At 38.8% G+C, this 22,017-nt stretch overlaps 2 protein-coding genes across 3 annotated transcripts in view; one reads left to right on the forward strand and one right to left on the reverse strand.

The window, feature by feature from the left end:
- LOC126199226 (periodic tryptophan protein 2 homolog) overlaps positions 1 to 22,017 on the forward strand; it is a 178,117-nt gene that overhangs the window by 44,654 nt on the left and 111,446 nt on the right. For both annotated transcript variants that reach the window (XM_049936018.1, XM_049936017.1), the window contains exons 2-3: positions 14,118 to 14,309; positions 14,441 to 14,553. In XM_049936018.1, the coding sequence (XP_049791975.1) occupies positions 14,292 to 14,309; positions 14,441 to 14,553 (131 nt within the window). In that variant the 5' untranslated portion in view covers positions 14,118 to 14,291. The remainder of the gene's footprint in view (positions 1 to 14,117; positions 14,310 to 14,440; positions 14,554 to 22,017) is intronic.
- Positions 11,483 to 13,888, reverse strand: LOC126199228 (V-type proton ATPase 16 kDa proteolipid subunit c). The gene is made up of 3 exons (XM_049936020.1): positions 13,672 to 13,888; positions 13,091 to 13,280; positions 11,483 to 13,016 (listed from the first exon to the last, which is right to left on the reverse strand). Exons 1-3 carry the CDS (start codon positions 13,748 to 13,750, stop codon positions 12,812 to 12,814), a joined length of 474 nt encoding a protein of 157 aa, XP_049791977.1. The 5' UTR covers positions 13,751 to 13,888; the 3' UTR covers positions 11,483 to 12,811.

Genomic DNA, 22,017 nt, shown 5'->3' on the forward strand with positions numbered 1-22,017 from the left:
TTTCTAGTCTCCAGAAAAGTCATTATACTCTAACATAATACGTGTTCCAAAATTCTACAACTGATCGACGTTAGAGATATAGGTCTATAATTGTGCACATCTGTTCGACGTCCCTTCTTGAAAACGGGGATGACCTGTGCCCTTTTCCAATCCTTTGGAACGCTACGCTATTCTAGAGACCTACGGTACACCGCTGCAAGAAGAGGGGCAAGTTCCTTCGCGTACTCTGTGTAAAATCGAACTGGTATCCATCAGGTCCAGCGGCCTTTCCTCTTTTGAGCGATTTTAATTGTTTCTCTATCCCTCTGTCGTCTATTTCGATATCTACCATTTTGTCATCTGTGCGACAATCTAGAGAAGGAACTACAGTGCAGTCTACCTCTGTGAAACAGCTTTGGAAAAAGACATTTAGTATTTCGGCCTTTATTCTGTCATCCTCTGTTTCAGCACCATTTTGGTCACAGAGTGTCTGGACATTTTGTTTTGATCAACCTACCGCTTTGACATAAGAACAAAATTTCTTAGGATTTTCTGTCAAGTCAGTACATAGAACTTTACTTTCGAATTCATTGAACGCCTCTCGCATAGCCCTCTTCACACTACATTTCGCTTCGCGTAATTTTTGTTTGTAAGGCTTTGGGTGATCTCTTCCCATGCCATTATCACGCCTTCGGTCCCTCAAGAAAGGTCTTTAATGGTCGACGATTGCAAACGGATGACGGTGCGCAGCAAGCAGTCACGAACTTCACGCAGCACGACACGTGTTTTACCAAGCGGGTATCTTCAACCTGGAGCGTCGGTTGGATGTTTACCTCAATGCTCACGGTGATTTTGCCTCATTGGCATACCAAATCTGGACTGGGCGGCCTTCGAACGGAAACCTTTTGATCGTCCGTCATACTAATCCTCTAAATACCTCTGTATTTACCGAATCTTTTTTCTTTTTTTCATCTTGAGTATGTATGGGAGTTTCAAAATTTTCGCAGAACATGAAGTCTATTATGGACCAAATAACACGGTTCTTTTTCATCTTTATATCTTGCTCATTAGTTTAAAGTCTGTATGCCTCATTAAGCTTCTCCTTAATACTAATGGTTCCTAAAAGTGACAGTTTTACTACATTATCTGCGAGCTTCTTTGATTTCTCACAATTTTAGTTTTTTATCTTATTTAAAATAATATTTTTTTCCACATTACACCACCTCCAGACAGTAAAGTGAAACAATGCATATTTTTACTTCACAGCCGCAAAACCAAATATTCCGTTCAAGACAGTCAGAATTACAGCTACGAATACAATTCACTTTGTTGCCTGTGCCTGGGCGAGGTGTTACGACATTAGGTATTGAATGACCTCTGTTCTTAAGTGCGTCTTTCTCAAGGGCAGAGAGCTTCCTGGGGACGCAAGGCCATAATTGAAGTTTCCCTTGAAACAACAGAACCGAAAAAATTAGACAGTAGTTGGAAGTAGGATGATGATAATCTAATTACAAACGTTATATCATTCACAATAATGGTACAAGGTTAAACAGAACACACAAGGTAAAAAAATAGGAGTACCTTCCCCCCGCACCAGTATTAGGGTCGGCACAGCAAAAGCGACAGTTCTCCCTCTTCATCGCATGCAGCTCCTAGTCAGTCAACGAAAGAATAATAGGGGAAAGAAATCGTGCAGTCGCGAACTTTTGTACAGTGGTAGGAGAGATAGGGGGGAGAGAGAGGGAGGAGAGAGGGAGAAAATCGTGAACATACTAAAAACGCTGGGGGAGTGGGAATATGAAGGCCATTTTTTTCGTTGTTCTTCAGTATCTCGAAAATCGGGGCGTCTAGCTAAAATGTTCCCGCGTATAAAATTAAACTGCATTCAATTTTATACAAAAAATTGTCCCATTCGTTCCCTACGTTAACGGTTTCCACGTTGCTGAGGATGGAGAACACAGATAGTCAAAAACAGTGTTTTAATGGTAGCAATGGAAGTTGTCTTTCCAGGAAAACGCTACAGCTGACGTAAAGGGTGACAAAGAATCAATATTCCCTCTAGCAGTGGAGAACAGTGGTGCAGAACTTTATGTAGATTCTGTCCGTATGAGTTTCGTTAGTATTATTAGTTATTTCGTAACTGTATTCCAGGTAGTGTCAGTGCAGTTTGTGGAAAATAAACACCCCCGGGCATGTCTGTGCACTGCGTTGCCAGCGACTGATATCGCACGTTGCTCTTTGTGGTTTAATGGGGTGGATAAGGGTGGGAAATGACCTGCTCGCTCGTAAGACCTATAAGGAGGGAAGTACATGACTACAATCCGGCGACCTGAACACAATTTGTCCCTTAATACGGCTCTGCTGCACTTACGTGTACACACATTTAATATTTTTCGTTAACCCACTTCATTTAACAGTAAACAATTTTATACCATTTAAACACTATTTTTAATATCTGCGATTTTTCCATCTCCTGCAACGCGAAACTACTAGTCAGAGAAAAAATGAACCGGACACTTCTATAGGTAATTTAATTTAGTTTGATTTTGTACTAGGAAACACTATCGCTAGGAGCTGCGGGTTTAGAGTTTTTCAAGAAAAATTTTAAAAGTGACCTTTGAACGACCCCCACCCCCGCATTAATCCCAACAGTAGGGATTATTAGTACCGGTATGTTGATCATGACACTTCCTCCTAGCAGTGTACAAAAAAAAATTTTTTTCCCCTATTCGACAGTTTTTTTTATCTTCATTGACTGGGCTACATGTGAGCATGTGCGCAACAGCCAAATACCACGCCGCTGGAACTTCAGCGCACTGTTACACACTAAGATTAATGATTACGTACTGTACAAGTATAAAGAAAGAATTAATAAATTTTATCGGTAAAATAAATTAGAAATAGGGAGTGCTGCAGCGTCTCGACGTTTGAAATCATTCTTAAGTTTCTGTGGGAGTCGCTAAGTGCTCTTATTATTTAACACTGGATGAATATAGTCTGGGTAATTTGCGCCCCATTTAAAAACGCTAGCTTTTCACGCATCTCAATGTTTATGAGGTAACAATACCTCCTGAACTGTGTGCCATATAATAATAAAATTTTGCAGATACATTCAGTGATATATGTTAATACTGTCTGCAAACTGTTACGAATAGTCGGTACCAAAGAAATAATAAATTAAAACGTCATGCCTGATGCTCAAGTTTCACTGCACGAAAATCGGAAAAGTAGCAAGAGAAATGTTTTGCCTTTCACCATTCGTGTGTGGGTGGGTGGGTGGGGGAGGGAATCAGCAAGATCATGAGAGTAACGCAAAGGTTTGAAACTGTGTGTAAAGTTTGTCGGAATTCACTATGGGCTCTCAGTCTCAAATACTGGATGAATATATTCTGGGTATTTGCGCGCCGTGTTACGCCGTCTCAACACAAACACGCAGTTTCTAATACTTGTGTTATTGGCCTTGAACCAGCATTCTCTAGATCTCCCAGTAACGGCCGAGAATTCAGTTAGCTTCACGTGCCCAAGGAACAACAATGTGGCTCACTACGATAGTATCATTTCTTCTTGCTTGACCGTCAGTGAACAGGGCATCCAAACACTTTAAAGTTAAAATAATACTGACAACAGCGATTAGTAACACGAGTTCTTTGGCATAAGGAAATAGTAGTCTCTCTATAGTATTCTTACACGTGTACATACAACACGCAACTTGAAGGGTATTTGTTGACGAATCTTCTCCCATCCGACGCAACGACGTCTCAAATTCTACTGTGTGAACGCTTGTGGAGAGAAACTTTGCCATCTCTGTGGCTTGAACAAGGGTTCTCCCCATTGATGCCAGTTGCGAAATTTCTCTTTGCAAATTCGTTCCATTTTCCAGGTAGAACATCTTGCTCCAACATTCCTTAAATGCATGAACGCAATTTCCACCATTCCGTCTTCGACAGACATTTATGAATTGCAAACAGGAAGTCTCAGGCGAATGTGTGTCGTTTTTAAGGTAGCACCTGCTACTTCGATGGTGCAGAAAGCGTTTAAGAAACGCAAGTAGTTTATAAACGTTTTTCCTCATTTTTTCAAGACATCTTACCACCCGAAAGTTTCGGTGCTATATTTCAACGCTATCTACATTATACTTAGCAAGCCACCTAATGGTGTGTGGCGGAGGGTACTTTCGGTACCCACTATCTCACCCCTCCAAGCCTGTTCCACTCGCGGATAGTGCGTGGGAAACATGATTGTCGGTAAGGCTCTACATTGGCTCGAATTTTCTCCTCGTGGTCAATATGCGAGATGCATGTGAGGGAAAGTAATATGTTTGACTCCTGAAAAGTGCTGTCCCGAAGTTTCAGTAGTAAATCTCTCCGTGATGCACTGACGGAAAAATATTGACAATTTATACGGGAAAACAACGAATGGGATTAGGGGGATATATTTGTTTACCTACAACAGATTCCTTCGAATTCTACTGTCACTAACATCGTCTCTCGTCAGTAAGACTTTGATCTCCCCCCCCCCCCCCCCAAGCTTCAAAACAACATTTATGTATGTTTGTGTTTCAAGATGCAAGTTGTTATTGCTGTCAAAGACTCGCCGACAGTCAGTAGTGTGGTGTGGTGTGGTGTGGTGTGTAGTGTAGTGTAGTGTAGTGTAGTGTCGTGTCTTTTGTACACTGCTTAGACATACGCAAGATGTTATGTTTCTTATGTAAACCATCATACCAGTGTGCAATTTGGGCCTTTCAGTAATTCAGAGTTAAATAGTACTGCACACCACGCCTTTACCAATAAATTACCGTTTTAAATTTTCTTGCAGCCTAAAAATTTGTGGATAAGTTTTACACGTTTTGCAAAAACCTCACTAAGTTGTTTGACCTCTTCAAGTTTTCATTTAGCACTGACAGAAAAATACTGACAACATATATGGGAAAACGACTGGGGTGAGGGGGATATATGTTTTCCTTACAACGGATTCCTTAGACTTCTACAGATATTGGGATCATCCAGCTTCCTGGAAAAACGAAAAAAAGCAGCCGCAGCCACTGATCAAAAATTACACAGACCATACGTAAAATACAAATAAATGAAAACATTCTATAGCAGCATTAAAGGTTCTATATTAAGTACAACCCAACTTCAAATAGTTTTCGTCAAACATTTTATATCAAAGCGTTTAGGTGTCGTTCAAAAGAATTCCTACAAACTTATAAATATTGCTAGTATGAAGGCAGAAGTATGTAAAAAGCAATAAAAAATACATTGAGTGACGTGCAATCCCGTGCACTCTCTCTTAGCTTCCAACGAGGCGTGACTGAGGGAAAGAATAATCCGGGCTTGCCCGCATCTCGTGGTCGTGCGGTAGCGTTCTCGCTTCCCATGCCCGGGTTCCCGGGTTCGATTCCCGGCGGGGTGTTGTGTGCTGTCCTTAGGTTAGTTAGGTTTAAGTAGTTCTAAGTTCTAGGGGACTTATGACCACAGCAGTTGAGTCCCATAGTGCTCAGAGCCATTTGAACCATTTTTGAATCCGGGCTTTCGGGCATAACTATTAGTTTTGAGTCAACGTACTGTAAACATTCTGTAAATGTTTATTACTCCATTTACATTGGATTTGATAATCTATTGATTACGCTAGGTACATTGTAATGTAACAGAGAGAGTACGGACTTCATCTGTAGCAACGTGGAGAATGCTAAACACACGTATCGTTTATTACAGCAACAGAATTGATCCCACTGTTCGTGATATGACGCGATTGTTACGGTAATATTCGCACTACCTAATTTCGATTGGTTATCTGTCAAACTATGTGACAGCACTTCAACAGTAATCAGTGTAGAATTGTGATACGTCCTGAAGTAGCAAAAGCATCGACATGCTACTACGATATATTGATATCTACTGTAGTTACTTTTGAAAGCTGTTGTCTAAATGTATAGAAGTGCTCAGTCAAAGTGTTTTGTATTTTGCTGCCTTTGTTATTCAAATTTTGACCTAGCTATATTATTACGTTAGATGGTGGCTACAACCACTCGGAACCGGTAATGTGCATTTTATTGGTGGTTGTGGTGGTGGGGGGGGGGGGGGGGGGTCCCTTTAGTGAATGAAAATTTGTAATGATTTGTTTGTCATAAAAACATTCGTTGCTGCCCGTCATGATTTCCCTCTATCTTCTGCACGACTCGTTTCAGGAAATAACCAATAAACCCCCAATTCTCTAATACGTTGACTGCCGCGTGGCCGCCGCCAGTCACAGCAGAACAGCCTCAGCCGTGTGCCTCGCCTGGCGGCGAAACCTCAGCGTTCGGCAGTGGACGTGTTAGTTCCCACTTCTGATTACTTTACAAATGAGTTAACACGTTAAATATTTGACGATAAATACGTAAGCGTAGGAAACTTTACAAAAGGTCTGATATGTTTAAACTTACTGCTTCGAAGCCATGCTGCCTTGGGATGGTAGGTCCGCAATTGTTTAGTACAGAAATTTGATAGTTTTATTTTCTGTCATTCAGATTCGACAGACACGCAGTCTAACTTATCAATGAGAGTACTTGTTGCTTACAGTTTGACTTTCTGTACAGAAGCTATTCGAATGTTCTGGCATCGTGTGACTAGTCACAGTTAATAACGCGTGTGGTTTGAGAATGGGCATATGTCAGCTCGAAAGTGGTGATTACCACTGAAGCGACAATTGTATATTCATGCAACTAATAAGGGAACCTCCCCGTCGCACCCCCCTCAGATTTAGATATAAGTTGGCACAGTGGATAGGCCTTGAAAAACTGAACACAGATCAATCGAAAAAACAGGAAGAAGTTGTGTGGAACTATATAAAAAATAAGCAAAATATACAAACTGAGTAGTCCATGCGCAACATATGCAACATCAAGGATAATGCGAGGTCAGGAGCGCCGTGGTCCCGTGGTTAGCGTGAGTAGCTGCGGAACGAGAGGTCCTTGCTTCGAGTCTTCCCTCGAGTGAGAAGTTTACTTTTTATTTTCGCAAAGTTATGATCTGTCCGTTCGTTCATTGGCGTCTCTGTTCACTGTAATAAGTTTAGTGTTTGTGTTTTGCGACCGCACAGCAAAACCGTGCGATTAGCAGACGAAAGGACGTGCCTCTCCAATGGAAACCGAAAACATTTGATCGCAAGGTCATAGGTCAACCGATTCCTCCACAGAAAAACACGTCTGATATATTCTATACGACACTGGTGACGGCATGTGAGTCACATGACAGGAATATGTTGTCGACCCACCTAACTTGTACACTTGGCGAATGGGTAAAAAGATTCTTCTTCCTTGCCCGATTTAGGTTTTCTTGTGGATGTGATAATCACTCCCAAAAAAAGTGATGAAAACATAAGAGTTTGTCACAAACTGCAACAAATGAATGCAACAGTTTCACAGTTTTCCCTGTGCTCTGTCGAAACATATGTTTTGTTTCGATGTTTGTTTAGGTGTAGCGTCCGCATACTACTGCGCAGTTACCTCGCATCGGACGGACAGATAATACTTCTATTTCGTCTAAAACTGACAATTGTGTGAAAATAAAAAATTAAACTTTTCACTGTAGGGAAGACTTGAACCAAAGACCTCTCATTCCGCAACTGCTCACGCTAAGCACGGGACCACGGCGCTCCTGAGCTCACACTCTCCTTGATGTTGCGTATCTTACGCATGGACTACTCAGTTTGTATACTTTCTTATTTTTTCGTAGTTCCTCATAACTTTTTCCTGTTTTCTCGATTGATGTGTGTTCAGTTTTTCAAGGCCTATCCACTGTGCCAACTTATAACTAAATCTGAGGGAGGTGCGATGGTGAGGTTCCCTTGTAAGACGGACAGAAAGTATCAAATTTCCTCATTAGGTTTTAGGGCGAGTATATTAGGGCAATTTTCGCTCCGTTTCAAGTAAAAGCTGTTTTCCCCTCACATCTAAACGTTTATATGACGTCTTATTTCCCGAACTATGTCCCGTACAATGATACAGTTTTTTGCAGGTACGGTCGCTGGTAAATGTGGAGACTGTCTGCAAAAATGCGTTGCAAATAGAAGTGAACACATCATGGCTAGGCGGCAGTTTTATAGCATTAACTGCGAAAATGTAAGCGATAACCTTTCATTATTTTGTTGGGGTGTAAGAAGTTTCGCAAAGGTTTGAAATTATACCTAAGATTTGCTGCAAACCGCTAAGGGACACACACACACACACACACACAGTCTGGGTATTGGCGCGCCATGAATTGCGCTACCTCAAGACACACAGTTTATAACTAATATTTGTCTTGTGGTTTTCACATAAGATTATACCTCTGAATAGATGCCAGGATTTTTAATTCTATCACTTTTCAGTATATGAGTAACATCACTTTTTGTTGCCCTGGAAACCCCTTAGATAGGCAACCCCCAACTGTATCCGGTTTCCGTGCCCGGGATAGTCTTAGTAATCAACAACCCCATAACTGTGTCAGGTTTCGCTAGTAATTGTGATACGCACTTTACTCAGATCTAGCACTTAGTAGCGTGGGCGGGGGATGGGGTTTGGAGTGGTTGGCGGCTCAGCTTTCCACCCCAAGCTGCAGCTTTTGTCGTTTCGTCCCTGGCCCTGTCTCAAACCATGCAGCGGTCGAGCTGCCATGGGATAAAAATCATTCCCAAACGGTGCCTCCAGTAAATGTTACGACGCTCGCCGGCAGCAGCACAGCTAAAGCGGGTGCTGAACACTACTTATTGGAGTGTTATTCAATTGCTTGAGTGCATATATACGAGAGCACAGATTTTCCAGCATATGCTGGGACATTGATATCAAGACATTTGTTGCCTCTATACATATAGAAGCAACAAATTAGTTACCTTCACCAGCAGAATAGTTTTGATTGTACAGGTTTATGTAGTAGCTGTGCTGTATCAATCTACTGTATAAACATATACGTCAACCTCTGCCATGTTTGTAAACAATGCATCAGTCATTAGGAATGTAACTCATGAGCTGAAGAGCATGCAACCTTTAACCAAAGTGGATTAGTTTTTACCTCACTTTAGAACCCCTCAATATTCAAGCAATGATGCTCAGCATTCTCTTCATAGCATTTTTACATATGCAATTGCAAATTTTTCAACACTGGTAGTAACATATCAGAATTCAGACCAATTTTAGGGCTACTCATACACCTTGGGCACTGAACAGTTATCTTTATACTAGTGGGATAAAGAATGGTATTGTCAGCCCTTTGCTACATAAACTTGTCGGTTCATATTTCAACATTCAACATCGTAAGGAAAGTGCAACAAATCACATTTTTGCTTCCAAGTTAAAGTTTTACTTCAAATACTGATGCAATGTCTACTCTAACAATATGCCTATCCTTAAGCCCAAAACCTGTGTCACTTTCAGAACTATACTATACTGCACACTCATTTTGATTCACAATTAACCTAATTAAATGGACAAACAATTATGGAATTTTGTGGCTATTTTCATTCAGAGAAAACATGAATCAAATGTAAGCTTCAAGTCTGCAAAAGTCTGACCAGAATATGTTTTAACATGCCAGTGTCGAGCCCATTAGAGATATAGAGCTGGTTCTGAATGGGGGAAGGAAACTGGCCAAATCCAAATAAAATGAAACATCACAGCATCTACAATAAAAATTTTTGGGGAAACTACAAAAAAGTTTTAATCTGTATAGCCAATAAGGATCTGAACTGTCATCATTCTGATAGTCTTAATAACAAATTTTCAATGTTACAGATACAAGACCAACTGTAATTTCATAAATTTTCTAGGCTCAGTACCCATGACACCCAACTGAAACTTGCCCAGAAACTGCCATGTAGTACAGTCAATTTACTAACAAGCAGTTTGAGGGAAAAGCAATTTCATTTCTTCTACAGAGTATACACAAGATTTTACAGTGTACAACAGATCTGCTGCTGAATGGGACCCACAGGCACATTTAACGACCAGTGTTTGGACAGCATGATCTATCACTGGTTGCTATTACCAGTAAAATGCTGGTAATTAACAGGTTTCATGAATGTGATAAAGTGAAGTCACATTTGCACTTTATAATTATGGCAAAACTGACCAAAATCTTCTCTTTGGGGGAGGGCATATGTTATTCATAAACTAAGGAAATTCTTTAACACTATGTTTAAGCAGTAGAAATATATTTAGGACCATATTACACTGTTAAAGTTTTAATATTAAGACTAAAAATGTGACAGTGGGGGTACCTTGCTTAATGGTGTGTGATCATAGCTTTTCTACTTAAAAATCTTTAACAGTGTAATACAGGCATTACAAATTGCAGGCTATTGCTGAAATTACATTTATGTCCTCCAAACAAAAGCATATTCTTTGAAACTAAGATCCTAACAAAAGATAAAACAATCCACACATTGAAATGCAACTCCTGAACTGAGTCACGATGAAACCATCTTTTAGACTTCTGCCTAAGCAACACAGTAATATTTGTTATTTGAGAATGTTATCCATTACTTTCATTCCACAGCCTGTCTACAAATTGTGATCAACTGCTTTTATAATATTTAAATCTTCACATCTGTGACTACCCTGCGCTCTTTGTGATGCTGCCCACACAGACTTCTCACTATAGCAAAACATATTTCCTCAATTTTATACACTAAGCACACAACCAAACTCTGTATAGACAATCCAACAATTAACTTAAAATTGATCCTCATCACTTAACATGACATCTTTGGCAGTAACAGTTTACTGGGAATTAGGCCATGGTTAATGGAAGTGTCAGCAGAGAAGTAAACCCTGGCTTTTCATGTGGATCCTGACATCACTTAATTGAATACTTACAAACTAGACACAAGTAAGTTTTAGTTCTTTATAGTAAAGAAACTTGCAGTTGATGTTTTAGCAAATTACAGACCTGGTTTTATAATAGTTTATTTCCAGTTGTACAATTCATTTGACTTTATGGGCTGAGAATTACACCTTAGCAATCACTGCTACTTAGACTAATATTTGAGAGTTTTATGCAATGCGCCTTGCCCTCAATTATGAACACAAACCTGACATGTGGACAATGTGCCATCTTTTCTGCCTACAAGTAACTCATGATCATTTTAATTAATCAGAAACTTACCAATTGTACAAGAAGTAGATGCAGAATACCAACAACTTGCAATACAAGGGAATCTCACAGCTTGGTTTACTATATTTTCAGGTCAGTTTCTAACTTATTTTAATTTAGGCCTATTCAATTATTTTGACAAAATGTATTAAGGTTAGGGTGTCATCAGAATGAATACAATAAAACCACTGCTGGCAAAAACTCAAAATATTAATGCAGCAATGCTTTGCCACTGGTCTTTATAAAAGATTTTCAGTTACATGGCTTATCTGAAAGTGCTTGTAACTGTCACCCTTGTCATTCCCATTTCCATTCCAGGCAGCCACAGAAGTACGGTGAAAAAATGCCAACAGTTACTTCAAAACATATGTAGAAAAGGAGTTAAATGAAGGCAGTTTAAATTCCAAGTAGTCTGTATTTACACAACAGTTAGGTATCCAATATTTAACGGCTCACACTTTCATACAAAGTTGCTAATGTTTTTAGTAAGCATTGTCACATACACAATTCCCAATGCTGCCTCTCAATTTAACACTATTGTACAATGCTAAAATCTTAACTGCTCTGAACAGGGATTTTGAAGGCTTTACTTTGGAAAAAAAAGACCATATGGTTCAAATTACACAAAAATTAAAAAGGGCACTTTACAAGGAAATCTTGATTTATTTACATTCAAAAAGATCTAATCTCAACTACTGGAATGAAAATTTTCAGCCTTCACCCAAGTTAAATACATTTTCACTATAACCAACATGTACAAATAAGATGCAGTTTGAAATTACACTACCTATACATACAATTCATTGACTATATCATTCTGACACACACACACACACACACACACACACACACACACACACACACACACTATACTACATATTCACACATATGCTTAATGTATAGTGGAGATTCAAACAACGTCTGCATATCAAAGAAAGATTACTTGGGCAGGCACAATTTTCCTCTGGTGACCTTTCTCATAGAACATGCCATGTCAGTTGCCACAAATACTACTCCAGCATCAATAACTGGGGCAGAATTTGTGTCCAATATAAATACTGAACTTTTAAACTACCAGGGACCAATAAGTAAAATAATATCACAGGTCCTTCAGCATGTACAAATTGCCTCAAGTAACTGTCTTCCCTGGCAATGTCAGTGACGATAAATTAACACCTAATGACTTAATGGAATGTAAACCGCGTTCACTGAGTCTTAATGATTCTATGCTATTTCACACCCTGACTAAAGACACCACAATTTATTTATTCAATTATTTCAAAGTCGATAACATTAATACCATTTTGCACCAAATAATTAACATGCCCATGTAAAACACTGCAGCTTTTTGCAAAAAAAATCTCTACAACTTTTGATACGAGCACAGTTTTAAACAAAACGATTGTGCAGTTTCAACAGATATATACATCAAACAGTTTCAAAAAAAGGTTTTCATAGAGTATATACAAAGTAACAAAATTATCCGATGATTTATGGGTTAACGAACAGCTGCTTCTTTCAAACTGAAGCACCAAACTGCCTAATTTCGAAATATGCCACATTACATACATTGTGCTACTTTTCATCCAAGTGTCAAATTGTAAACGAGGTGGCTGCTGTAGGAAGTCAACTCACAATGAAGGCATGATTCACAATAAGATGACTTCCACGAACAAAATCTTTCATGCAGATGACTGATGGAAACACGTTTACCAAAGGGCAATTTATTTGGTATACAAGTAGATAGCGACAATAAGTCCATAAAGACCTAACACCTCAGCGAAAATGAGAATCAAAATCATTCCTACAAACAGACGTGGTTGTTGAGCAGTTCCTCTAACTCCAGCATCGCCTACGATGCCGATAGCAAATCCTGCTGCCAGCCCGCTAAATCCGACGGCCAATCCTGCCCCCAAGTGGACAAATCCCCTGGAAGACATGAAGTTTGTCAGTAAAGAATATTTACAAGAAATCTTTAGCCAGTCTAATTTCTAACTACTTACTTAAATAAAGTGTAGCTGGCGGGCTCCTCAAGCGCTCCTGCTATCAATACTGCTACGACCAAGCCGTAAATTGCGATGATACCAGCCATGACAACGGGGATTATAGACTTCATAATCAGCTCTGGTCGCATTACAGACATCGCTGCAATACCCGTACCGGACTTCGCAGTTCCGTATGCTGCTCCCAGAGCTAAAAACAAATTCAACATATTTCAAAATCCCACCGAACCCTTATGAAAACACTGAAATAACACTATGTATCCAACACGCCCCTTTTGTATTACAGAGGGGAAAACTGTAGTGGGAACGTTATTTTATACACAAAAGGGCGTTAATAATCTTAGCCCACTCATCCTTTGCGTCGGGCCCCGATCTATGAAGATAGCACCCTTAAAGCATGTGCGGCTATTTAAGAGATAGATTTCTATCATATCTTAGGGCTCGAGGAAGAGTGTTTTCCCCTAACCTGTGGGTTTATCTACCGAGAAGCTATCTCATTTTTGCGAACAGGACTACAGTACTATGGTAATACATTTCATCTAACATTCACCAATCAATACGTATTAAGGTAGATTACTCACAGCTGAAAATTATTGCAGATGCAGCCCCCATTACTCCAAAGAAAGGGCCGTAGATTGGACGATCTTCTCCTAACGCCATTTTTGCTGAGTATTTTCTGAACAATCACCCACCAGACTCCACACGCACTACACCACACTACTCAGCCTCTGTCAAATATGGCCTACACAGTGGTATGGATCATGTGATGGGTTGAACTTTTCTGGCTCACCGCATTTGTGTACTCAATGTCTATTGGTCGAGAGCTGTTTCAGCCCTCTGCAGTTAGCGAATAGGAACTGCCGTTGGAAATACTGCTATGACGTCAAATTGTAGGCTCGCCGACTAAATCATGAAATTTATGTTGAACTAACGGAGTTCAATGTATTTTTCTTTAACTTAAATTTCAATAAGATAGACATAAAAATATTTCTTGTTCTGCATATTACAAATATATTTCTCTCCGCAGGACGATAGTCAAATATTGAATCTTTGCCCTGCGCCCCCTTGCAGAAGTTCTTGAATCTTTGATTTTACAATAACAAAGACGAAGCGGATTGCGGTCGGTTTTGAAGTTGCCATGTGGGACTTGGAGTTTGTAGCAGAAGTGTAGATAGAAATATTTTCATTTTTTCAAATCGACATGAAGTTCTGTTACAAGGTAATGTAATTCATATTTTGTGTCTTTGACAGATTGATGAGTGTACATTGTAAATTAATAAGATCATGTTTTTCTGTTGATTTGGCACTGGACGTAGCAACCCATTAGCGATGTATATTTCTTTATTTCAGTTTTCCAACTTACTTGGAACAGTGTACAGGAAAGGCAATCTATTGTTTACACCGGACGGTGACTCGGTTGTTAGCCCAGTAGGAAACAGGATAACGATTTACGATTTGAAAAAGTAAGAGTACTGTTTATACATTAAAATTCCACCTAACTTAGGCCTAGTAAATTAAATGATATCTAGAAGTAAGACGTACACTACATCTAGAATGTATCAAATATTGTCATTTACTGTTATAAACCGAACGTATGATTTATGTTTTGTATTTAGAATGCTGACGCCTGCCGACCACTCTTAAAGCCTTGTTTATTTATTAATTTACGCCCACATTGGAGCACTAAAATCAAACATAATACAACAGAGTCTACAATGATTAAGTTAATATCTTAGCAGTCAGCAATTTCTTCGTTTCCCAAAATTTCGCTGTAATCTGGCTGCTCCTTCTTCTGCAGATATGACACTTCTTCCGTTCTGATGGTTTGAGTGTCAGCCGTGTGTATTTGTTCTTCAAAAGCAGTTTCTCTTCTCTGTGTTGAATTTTGTGTGTGGTGATGTTGAATTCGCCCAGATCACTTTGTACTTCTTTAAACCAGATGTTTTTGTTTCACTGTTCCAGAAGTAGTCAAAAAGTTGCTTCAGGATTTTAATATTTGGTAGGCGAGATATGTGACCGAGAAATGCAATCCTTCTTTTCCACATTGTATCAATAACAGATTCATTTTCTTTATACACTACTGAATTGGACAAAAGTCTCCACTGCCCATTTACTTGCTGTTTTTACAGATAATTGTTTGGAGTATTCTTCAGTCAACTTTCTGCAGTTTGTCAGTTGTTGCTTGAGTATTTAGTTTGAATAGTGTTTCACTTGCATATGTTACTTCCAGTTTAACGATGGAGGAGTAAAGTTTAAATGTAACATTCATTGAGAGAGATTGTTTTTTGTAGGTTGGCCTGTGGTTCTCTGCACTCCCTGTAGTTTTAATGTTCTACTATCTGTTTATGCTCTTTCATTAGCATTCCAGGTAATAATCACCAAGATATTTAAACTTTTTTACTACTTTAATTTTTTGATCATTTTTGGAGTATGATATGGGATGTCAACTTGGAAGCTGGGTGTCATATGTTTTCTCAAACGAAATTTGCAATTTAACCCTTGCCACTAATCATTCTAGTTGTTCTGTCTGAACCTTTGCTTCATCAGTATTGTTTGCTAACAGTGCCAAATCATCTGCAAATGCAAGGGAGTTAAGTCAGATCTTTCTTCCAATCTTAACAGATGGTGCGCATATCTTGTTCCATTCATGGATGATTTTCTCCAGCTCACAATTGAACAAGAACGGAGACAATCCATCGCCTTGTCGAAGGCCAGTATGAATCTCAAAAGGTTCAGAGAATTCATTTCTGAACCTTACTCTAGCTTTGGTATTTTAAAGGGTGACTGCAGTGAGGTCCACAAGTTTCTTATGTAAACCAAATTCTTTAAGAATTGACAGTAGAGATTCACGATGCCTATTATCATAAGCTTTTTTTAAAATCAACAAATGTGATCACTAGCTTCTTGTTCCTGACACTTTGATGTTTCATTATCCACTTGAGACTAATAATTTGATCAGGAAAGCTTTGTCCTGCATGAAAGCCTCCTTGATATTCGCCTAGTTCACCATCAAGCTGTTCATGAATTCTATAATTAGTTGGATCCAATCTGTCTCCTTGTTTGTGTAGTGGATGGATTATTGCAACATTCCATTTCTCTGGCAACTTCTCAGTATTCCAAATGTCAGTAAGATGTTGTGTAAGTTCAGAATAGTTAAATGTACATTTCCATATTTCCAAAGTTATGCCACTAGTTGGTTCTCACCTACTGCTTTATAATTGCAAAGTGAGTAATTGCTGCTTGTACTTCATCTGGATGTGGTGGTGTAACTCTTTCTAAATATGTTTTGTTTCGTGGATAGGGGTCAAATTCCAAATTATGTTCAGGTTCCACACTATTTAGTAACTGAAACTTCCTGGCAGATGAAAACTGTGTGCCCGACCGAGACTCGAACTCGGGACCTTTGCCTTTCGCGGGCAAGTGCTCTACCATCTGAGCTACTGTTTAAAATATTTAGCCAATATCATTTAATTGTCATAATTGCTATGTGCTACCTTTCTGTTTGTATCCTTCATCATAAGAGTAGGTGGGGTGTGTATTTTGACTGGTACTGTCTGAATGTCTGATAGTAATCTCTTGTCTTGTGGTGATTGAAAGCATCCTCAATAGATTTTAGCGAGTCCTTATGAAATTGCCTTTTGACCGTTCTAATTTCTTTGGCAGTTGAACGTCTAGCATTTATTAATTCCTCCCTGGAGCTTTCAGTTCTCTTTTGTCGCTCATTTAACCAGGTCTTATGTATATGTTTAATTGCTACACCACATTCCTCATTCCACCAAGCATGTTTCTTGCATTCCCGTAAAGGAGCTACTTCTGCAGCCAAGGCTTTTAATCGATTGACAGTTGCTTCTAGATTGTCACTTAAACGTAGCCTGTTCTTGATCTTTCATAATACAACTAGGGTCATATGTTCTCTTTGTATCTAACTTTTGATGTTTGCTTTTTCTTTTAGGTGTCAGTTTGATTTAACTTTTTGAAATGTAGTGGTCTGAATCAACATCGACTCGCACAGCACTTTAAAATTATAGATTTCATTATGGAATTTCTGATCCATGGCCGCATGATCTATCTCGAACTCTCCTAGCTTGGTGTTAGGGCATTTCCATGTTATTAACTTATGTGGTCTTCTCTTAAACCTTGTTGTCTTCAAAACCAATCCATTTGCAATACAAAATTAAATTAACTGTCCCCCGTTCTAGTTTGTAAGTTTATGTGCTGACCATCACCCCATCACACCTTGAAATTTCTTCTCTCGTCCTATCTTCGCATTACAGTCTCTAAGCAGAATTTTATTGTTAGTATACGGTACGGTCCTTACTAGTTGATAAAGTTCATCCCAGGATTTTCCTGTCCCATCCTTGTCAGTTCTATTTTTAACATTAGTTGGAGCATGAATATTTATCAGTGTGTATCTTTGGTTTTCCACCGTAACTGTTAACAATGCCGTGCCGTTCTTTACATCAGTCATCACATTCATGAGGAGAGGCAAAGATAACTATATTTTGTTATTGTGAGCATGATTCAGCTTCAAAATTCTCAATCGCATTTTATTTATAGTGTTGATATAAATATAGAATTTCAATGCTCAGGAATTGGATGAAAAATCCTCAGTGGAATCCCATTTTCTATTATGTACCAAGAAATCCACACCGAATTGGGGAACATTTTCTATTACCCATTCTACTGGTGATCCCTTATAAAGTCGATATCCTCCTCATTTAATTGAGTCCTGGTCAGTATTGCGTAACTCTTTACGGGCTGTGATAACTATGTTCTGTTGATCTAAGACATCTGTTAAATGTTTCAATTTACCAACTTCCATTAAAGAATTAATATTTACTGTTGCAAAATATGAAAATCTTTCTAGTTTGTTAAATTTTAGCACCTTCTTATGTGGAATATGTTGCATGTTTGTTTGTTCATTCAGTGCATCACTAGGCACTCCGGCTCGCCTTTGTCCTCTGTGTGACACCCCACCATATCCGAATGGTGTCTTCACCTGGATAATCTTGTCGTGACTGTCCAAACTGGTGGATTCTTTCAATAGAAGGCTCCTCATATTTGTTTGTCTGATCGTCTGATCAATGATCAGTTGTCTGACCAAGGTCAGGGTTCACAATTCCAGAAGTAATCTGGAAGGGTGACAGGTGAATTATGGATGGTAAAAAATGAAATTGATGGAATGTGTGTTTGGTCCACAAGAGCTATTTTATTTCGCTCAAGTCCGCCAGCAAGCTGGTGAGGACCCCCCTATCCACCACCTGGGACGCGCCGCAGTATTGTTCACTCAGTAATTAGAGATGATACTGGTGCCTAATTTTTTCTGGTGGTGTATGTCCTCTCCCATATGTACAAAAACTATTACTTTAACAAGTCATGTTGTACTCCCATTACATCAGTCATCACATTCATGAGGAAAGGCAAAAACAACTATATTTTGTTATTGAAAGCATGATTCAGCTTCAAAATTCTCAGTCACATTTTGTTTTTACTGTTGATATAAACGTAGAATTTCGGTGCTCAGTTTTCTGCAATGCTTTCCTGTTAGGTACTTCTACTCAGACTTCAGTAAAAATTTGTATTTGAGCACAAGAATATTTACAATAAGAGCTATATAAATTTCGCTGTTAGCTTAGAATCCTAAGACAATAAGTTGATTAGGTACCTCTTGTACATGTAATGTCAGACTGGATGATTGACATTAGTAAATAATCTATGTTATGTTGTCAGTGAATTTGTTGTGTAGCCTTAACATGTCAGTTAATATCTCACATTTTAAACAAGGTTTCTCATTGTTTTGTACAGAAAATGTGTTAATAATCATATTCTTAGTTTATCTTATGTTTCTGCCATACTTTATTATAAGATACCACAAATTCACAGATATTGATCATATCTTAATAAATCGTGCTTGCTCCCTTTTTGAATGAATGAACTCTAGTGGCTCATTGCCTCGTACAATCCTTTTGTAACCAAGACCTGTTGAGTGGACTTACATCTCAGTTATCTTAAATGTAAGCGTAGGCATCTGTAATGATTGGAATCATAATATTGTCATGTTGATGCCGATAGTGAGGCCCAGGAGAGGGTGAAAGCTGGTGCACTCCTGTGGAGTAACTCCAGGAAAGAATTCCCCATAAGCAGTACTGCATGCCCTCGGTCAAGAACCACGTGTCACCACTGGGGGAGGTGGTATGGAGGGGCAATCAAATTGTGTTGACTAAAAATTTTTCTGCACAAGGCTTTGAATCTACTGCCTCAGAGTTAAATAATGTTGTGCAATCATATGTTCCTGATTTTGTTGCCAAAGATGGATTCCCTGTTTCTAAAACTTCATTTCTTATATATTTTTCTATGTATTTTTAAATTCTTCACTGTTACGGCCTTGGACAGGAATTGGTATCCTCAGCAGTCTTTCTCCATACTTCTGTTTTCTATTTTTCTCGCTATCTTTGTATCTCTACCTTGATAAGGTCATGGTTGTCCATTCCGATTGATGAAACATACTCTTCATTTCATTATTTGGGTCAGTGGAAGCGTCCGATTCCACCCATCTGCTTTGACCCATGACGTAAGGGTATTGTTGTATGTGATGTCATTACAGCATGGAGTTTGAGTTGGTTGTGTTTGTTGATGTCTTGTCGTGTTTGATGGCGCCCTCTCTCTCTCTCTCTCTCTCTCTCTCTCTCTCTGTGCGTGTGTGTGTGTGTGTGTGTGTGTGTGTGTGTGTGTGTAGCTAGCCATTCTCAATGCACTATTGTCTATTCTCAGTGCATGTTAGTCCCTGTTGTTCGGGTGTCAGTCACAGTTCTTTGAATAGTACATAGCATTCAAAGAACTGTGACTGACATTGCATTGAGAATGGCTAGCTACGTGCTGAAATATGGATTTGCGTAATAAAATCTAAAATAAAAAAAGGACAACTGATTGCACCCATGTTCCGAATGGAAGGTACCCCTGCCCCCCAGTTGTAATGCTTTGTGCATTGAATGTGTTTTAATTTACGTAGTGATGTTTGACTTTTGAAATTTTGAGGTGTGCTTTTGGTTTTGTTCTTTGTAGTTGTAGGTGTTGGTTTTTTCGTATCAATAGTTATGCTTGACCTATAAAAGTCAAGGGAAATGACCGATTCCAATTTTCATAGTTTTGTGTGTAGGTGTTGGTGTTTTGGTATCGTCAGCTGTGGTCAAGGGAAATGTCTGATTCAAATCTTCATAGTTTTTGCTGTAGGCATTTGTGTTCTTGTACCGTCAGCTGTGGTTGACCTATATAGGTCAAGGGAAGTGTCAGGTTCCTGTAGATTTTTGTAGCCTTTTTTTTCTTTTTTTCATCATTTTGTGTTTTTTGGGATTGTGGTGGTTTTTTTATATTTAGCTTGTCCCCTCCCGAAAACCCCCAATTTCCCGTGGTTGTGTTTTTGGAGGAAGGTGGTGTTGTCTTATTTATACGTATTTTCGTGTTTTTGCTGTGCGTATGTAGTGATTCATAGGCGCCATATTGGAGACACTTTGAATAGCCATTTCTGCCATATTGACGATGTCATGGGTCAAAGCAGAACTAAAGTGTTCTGTGATTTTATATAGTTAGTTCTTTCTCTTGTGTAAGTTCCTGTAATCGTATTTCCACCGTGTGTGCTTTCAGATACAGACATACATTTTTGATCAGTTATTCTTGGATAATTGTTATTAACTTTGAGAATAAATTGAGCCTACAGATACCAAACATCGGCTTCAAACTGTGGCTTGGTAAAGTTTTGGTGTGTGGCATCATATGCCTATAAATCTAAAGCGTACAGAACATGGGCAGTACCTATTTTGGTTCTACAAATTTTGGGATGTACAAGAGAGATTCAAATGAAAACCTGATTTATTAATTATTATGCAAATAAAGTACTACAGAAAAATTATTGTTACACATATTTGACTCCAGGACACAGTGTTTAACTTCAGTGTTACGGGATTACTTTTTTTTTTTTTCTTCTTCTTCTTCTTCTTCTTCTTCTTCTTCTTCTTCTTCTTCCTCGCTTCCCAAGACCACCACATTCATTTACTTCTGATTATGTGTTCATAATTTTGCTTCTGAAGTTCTCTCTTTCATTTATCGTTTCAGTGCTACCCCCCCCCCCCCCACACACACGCACACACTTGTTTTATATCTTTTTCTATTTCTTGAAACCAATTTGTTTTTGTGATTGAACTGTTTAGTACATCAAAAATCCTCTTTGAGAGTATGTTGTTGTTCACTTTTTGTGTTGTCCATAGAACATTAGTCGATGTTTTATAATCACGCCTGTGAGTCTGTCTGGGTGTTCGCATAATTCTTTGGTTGGTCTTTTCATACATATACCCATCTCTGTGTACTGCTCCAAAAAAAAATTTCTGAGTATTTCACATTCTGTTTTTTCTGTTTGTGTGATACTTGATGCTCCGATTGACGTCGTTTCTGATGTGTAGAGTGCTTCTGGCAGTACAACTGTATTGTAGTGCCTCAATTTGGTTGGTGTTGAATACTTCTTTCATTGTAGTGCATACGTGTACACTTTCCGAAGTTTTTCTATTCCTTCTATGCTGGATGCCTTGTTTGATCCTTCTATTTGTGTACATTACCTAAGATATTTGAATTTCTCCATTCTGTTAACTTTTTAATATTTTCTGTAGTTTGTTGTTGTTGTTCTTTCTTTCCATGTACGGCATTTTGTCATATGATATCTGTAGACCTGTTTTGGCAGAGACTTCATGTAAGTAGTAAAGTGCTTCTTGCCTATTATTGCTGACAAGGGAACTCCCCACCACACCCCTCTCAGATTTAGTGGAAAGAGGGCTGTCAAAAACTGAACACAGGTCAAACATGAAAACAGGAAGAAGGCACACTGAACTACAACAAAAAAAGCAAAATTGAAACAGTGAATGTTCCAAGAACAAAAAGAA

This window comes from Schistocerca nitens, chromosome 8 (genome assembly GCF_023898315.1).
Source record: "Schistocerca nitens isolate TAMUIC-IGC-003100 chromosome 8, iqSchNite1.1, whole genome shotgun sequence".
NCBI lineage: Eukaryota > Metazoa > Arthropoda > Insecta > Orthoptera > Acrididae > Schistocerca > Schistocerca nitens.

Excerpts from the sequence above, each read along its gene's own strand:
- LOC126199228 (XM_049936020.1), bottom strand. The coding sequence starts at position 13,750 with ATGGCGTTAGGAGAAGATCGTCCAATCTACGGCCCTTTCTTTGGAGTA. Across the intron at positions 13,281-13,671 it reads ATCTGCAATAATTTTCAGCT|CTCTGGGAGCAGCATACGGA; the intron begins GTGAGTAATCTA and ends ATTTGTTTTTAG. Across the intron at positions 13,017-13,090 it reads GCCAGCTACACTTTATTTAA|GGGATTTGTCCACTTGGGGG; the intron begins GTAAGTAGTTAG and ends CATGTCTTCCAG.